Source organism: Silurus meridionalis, chromosome 28 (genome assembly GCF_014805685.1).
Source record: "Silurus meridionalis isolate SWU-2019-XX chromosome 28, ASM1480568v1, whole genome shotgun sequence".
In the NCBI taxonomy this organism is placed as follows: Eukaryota; Metazoa; Chordata; class Actinopteri; order Siluriformes; family Siluridae; genus Silurus; species Silurus meridionalis.
The window spans coordinates 1,010,001-1,015,000 of NC_060911.1; the positions used below are offsets into that span (position 1 = coordinate 1,010,001).

The window sequence follows — 5,000 nt, forward strand, 5'->3', positions numbered from 1 at the left end:
CGGTTTTGTCTCTAAGGGGCGTGACTTAATTGGGATGGTTAGATAATTTTCTGAATCCAATATAGCTGGAGGCTGAGGTTTAGGTTCTGGGTCTGGATTCGATTTGAGGCAGGTGTCTCCGATTTCACCCTCGACGCTGCTTCTTTTCTCCACTGTGCTTTTGGAGGGACAGATTTGGACGGAAAAGGGGCTTCTCATGGAGCAGGAAATATTGGTACGGACATTGGGACACTGTATCTTGGGAACGTCTTGTTGCAGATGATGAGTGAGGGTTCTACTAAAGCTTGTGTCTGCACAAGGATGTGAAAGTTTTGAAGATTCTGCTTTCACTAGCCTCTCGTTGTCAACGCCTTGCTCCTCGCTAGTGATTAGTGAGAGGACGTGGCTGTCCGTCACCGGCCGTGGTGCCTCCGTTTTGCGCCGCCACTCATTTCGGTCAAAAACGTAAAGCTGTTCCATGGTCTTTACAGCCGCCTTAAGTTTCTCCAATGCCGCCTGGTTCACCATTTTGCTCTCAACCCTGCTTTCTTTCCAACTGGTCGTCTTCATTTGAACCTCCTGCTGCTCAGAGATCGGCTGCAACGACGATCTCTTGCTTTCCGGGTGGCTCCAACGGTTTGCATTCATGTGGGTGTTTGAATTGGTGTTCACCGAATGGCATTTGATCACCATGGGTATCTTTTCTTTCTTGTCATTTTTGTCCGGTTCCTTTTTGACACCGTCGGTTTCTTCGCACGATGCTGTTTTGTTCTTGCCGCTTTCTAGAGACACTAAACGGTACGAGCTCTTGACCAGTTTGCGTACATCGCGTACCTGATGGATGGGCGTTTGGAGTTTGCACCTGGTGTCCCGGATGTCTCTGACGGTGAAGTGCGGGACTTTCTCGCTCTTGGTGTTAGCGCTGTGTTTGCTGAGTTTAGGCGTCAGGAGGCTGGCGATGTTGAAAGGTCGTTCGAGAGTGTTTTTGTTTTCCTTGATGCTGCGCAGGCAGATTGTGATCTCTGGTGCTTTGCCGTTATTTGAGTGGGCCATGGTACATGTTTTCTTTTCATCTGATTGGACAGGATCTTTTGTTTGTTTTATTAGCATGGGTGGCTCAGCTACTTCCCTTTCTTTAGAAATAAAATGTGACCCCGGGACATGCAAGCGTGACGTTTTTATTGTTTCACTGTTTGTCTTATTTTCTTTCGCCCCCTCTCCTGGCACTCTTGTGGCCGAGACGTCACCTTCAGTGTTCACTTTGGATTCACAAATTCCCAGATCCCCTAGCAGTCGATCAGCCTTTGGAGGCTCATCAAAGTTTTCTGCTGTAGGTGTCCACAATGTATCATGTATCTCCTTACTTTCTTCATCCTGTACTTCGTTAAAAGGGGTATTTGAGCTGCCCACATCTTCTACCGAGACAACAGAGTGAACAGACCCTGATTCCGATGTTTGACTTCGTAAAACCTTGCAGCTTGTGCTGTCTTTAGGTGGCGAGTTTGCATTTACTTCACCACGCTCCAGTTTGTGCTCTTGATCGAATCGCATCTTTTTCAAAATGAGGTCTTGCAGGAGGCTCGAAGCGAACACGGCATTCTTGTGTTCTCCCTCCACTCCGACAGCCAAATGATCAATGTTTGATACGCTCTGTATGCATTTTGTGCGCCTCTCAGTGTCGCAGCTCTGTTTATATTTTGATGACATGGTGTACATCTGCTGGGTTTTCCCTTCACTCAAGGTGTTCACATTACCATTTCCACTTTCTGTTCTCGCCTTCATTTCCATGGAGCACGTGGAATTTTTGCACTCACCTCCGTGCAACACGCAATTCTGGCATTTGAATTCTACGAAAGAGGAGCACTTGTTCATGCTTAGACTGTGCTCTGAAACAGAGGACTCACTCGAGGGTCTGAGGTCTATGGTGTCGAAGTAGGGGCACGCAAGGCTACGGAAAGACTTCGCTGTTAGATTCCGGACCTCTTTATCGGCATCGTCAAGCTCACTCACGGAACTCGATGCGCCGCTCGAGTACTCAGTGACATCTTTGCCTTTCATCAATTTACTCGCAAGGTGCTGCCGTCCAGGCGCAGGAATGAAACAGTGCGCATGACTATCTATTTTGCTTGCTTGCGTTTCATTATAACATTGTAAAAGATCATTGTCATGCAGGGACGTGCGAACCGGCTCGCTCACCCTTTGCGACGAGGCTTTTATGGAGACGTGGATGCGTCCCGCATTATTTCTTACGCCATCGTCAGAACTCGCGCATTCGCTCTCTGTGCTGATCAGCGCTTTGGTAGCAGCCAGTTTGGGTGGACGGCTGCCAGTCGCTCGGCGCTGACCCTTCTCCCCCGTAGTCTGCTCACCACTTTTGAATGACGCATAGTCCACGAACGAGTACACAAGATTGTCGTCTTCGTAATCCCAGCATGAGCTTGCAGCTCGCCCGAGCTCATGGTCCATGTCGTGGTCCAGTTCGGTGAGCTGAATCTCGTGCGTCGTTATGTAGTGCGACTCTGTCTCCTCAACCACAGGCATGTCGTGGTCACTCTCATCGGGATCACAGTCTTCTGACTCAGACTCGGACTCGCACCTGCTGTTCAGATACATGTCCGTGTAATCAGGTTCTTCTGGCTTGCCACACTTCACCTCGCTCTCTGACTTTTCCTTCAGAAAACTTTCAATTTTTAAATCCATATCCAAGATGTCCTTTCCGGCCTTCATTGGATCCGTGCGACCTTCTTCGTGTTCCTGGAGGAGGTTGCTTTTACGCTTGAAGATGGCCCTCTGGTTTCCCTCGCCAGTAAATGTGACTTTCACGGTGTTGCTGCTCCCGAGATCTACGTAGTTGGTCTCGGTGCCACAGTGATCTTTCTTGGGAACTCCGGTAACCATGATGGCCGTGCGGAGGGTCTCCATTTTACTGTGTCAAGGGAAGTATGGAGAGAGAGAGAAAGAGGGACAGAGGGAGGGAGGAAAGGAAAGAGAAATAGAGGAGAAAGAGCTGCTTTGCCTCGCTGCTCTGTGTTTCTGGAGCATGTATCTCTTTCAAGCCTCTGGTTTAACGGAGAGTTACTCATGAGCCAAGCCAAACCGCCCTCCCCCTCCCCAACCCCCCCACTCCCCTCCGCTCACTCGCTCTTTCCGTCTCAGATGACAAAGCTCTTGCAAAAAAACGTCAGGCCGAGGGCACGAACCCTCTCACCAGGGCCAAGTTACACCAACAGAGGACAAAGACACAGAAGTGTGTGTGTGTGTTTAATCACACGTCTGTCCATGTGCATACAATACGGCTAAAAATATAATATATTATAAATATTTCACCTCCACTGAGACTTTTTTTTTTTTTTGAGTCTAAACATTTTGAACACTTTTTTTTGTGACAACAGGAGAAAATTTATCCTGGAATCATTTTATAATAAAAACATCATAAAACACAAACATTCTTTTTTTTATTCTGATTTGTTTATTTCTCTCTTTTTTATATAAACCTAACAAACAACAAGCAGAACGTGCTGTATATTCGGAGGGCGTGGAAATATTTAGTGTATAATATTTAATTTATTTAGTGGAAAGTTTTATATTTTTTATATAAAGTTGCTAAATACCAATATTACCAATTAATACTAATAAAGTCCTGAAGATCAAATTCAAAACCTGGATATGTTTATATGAATATATATTAAATATAAAAAAATAAAAAATAAATCTTAAAATATATATATATATATATTTTTTTTATTAATGACACTTTGTTGTTTTATTAGAAAAAAATTCCTCACTTGTAAATAAATGTTTATATTCTGTTTTTTCCCGGATTTTTAAGGTTTTTACGCTTTTCATATGCACAAGACCAGAAAAGAAGATGTGATCAGATTTATTGATCATGGAACGACCTGCACAGTCACCGCACATAAATCTTATTCATCTGCTCTGGGACGAACAAGAAACCGAGTGAAGAACATGTTTGGAGAGTTTTACAAGAGACACAGCAGGAGAAACGAACGAGTTTGTGGAAAGCTGTCGTTCATGCAAAGGGAGGATTTTTCAATGAAGGTTTCAACAAACTTTCAATATAATAATAATAATAATAATAATAATAAAGATATTTCATAAGATTAAAAAAATTGTTAAAAGAATGTTATTATTAGTGATGCAAAAAAGTTTTGTAGAAAATCTTATAAAATAATAATTTTATACATATTATTAATGAAATGTAATTAAACGTTTTAACGAATTTAAGGAATTCAAATGTAATTAATTAAACGTAATTATTAGAATTTACATTTTATAAATAACACCACAAAAAATGATAGAAAAAAAACAAAAACAAACTAACTAATGAATGAATAAAGCAGGAACCTGATGTCGGAGTGAATTTGCCCTGTACCTTGACTTTAATTATCTTTCATGGATGTCAGGGCTCAGTCTTGGTGTTGTGAGTGTAGCATGTTTCATGCAGCACCCTTACGGAAAGACACCATCTGAGAATGTAAACCTGAAATGCACAGATTGCCGCCTATAAGTTTATCTACACGCTGGATTTATAGAATCACGTGTAGGACGTGAATCCATCGATAATGTAGAAGAGTTCAGTGTATTTCTGGATGAACAGATGACTGAAGCATGGAAACATTAGGCCTGTATTTATAGCCACTAAAGATGACACACACACACACACACACACACACACACACACACACACACACAACGGGTCAGAACTTTGAGCAGAAAACATGCTAACTAGCGCAAACTAGGGGGCGTACTGGGGGTTTCACAAAGTCAAACTTAAATTTTTATTCTTAATGGTCTTAAAAAGTCTTAAGACTGATATCACTACATCAAACACACACACACACACACACACACACACACACACACGTTGTTAGCGACCGGCCTTAACCGAGCACCAATTTACAAGCCGAGAATCACTAAACCTGCACTTCTTCATTTCTGAAAAAATAAAATCGGTTTTACGTCTGTATAAAACCCGAGAGAGATTCTCTCCAATAACAGAA

General features: G+C 43.0%; 1 protein-coding gene across 1 annotated transcript in view; it reads right to left on the minus strand.

The window, feature by feature from the left end:
• Positions 1–3,048, minus strand: part of LOC124381613 (uncharacterized protein C4orf54-like) — a 7,349-nt gene extending 4,301 nt beyond the window's left edge. The window contains exon 1 of the mRNA XM_046843397.1: positions 1–3,048. This exon is cut by the window's left edge and continues 503 nt beyond it. Within this exon, the coding sequence (XP_046699353.1) occupies positions 1–2,901 (2,901 nt within the window). The 5' untranslated portion in view covers positions 2,902–3,048.
• Between the last annotated feature and the right edge of the window lie 1,952 nt (positions 3,049–5,000).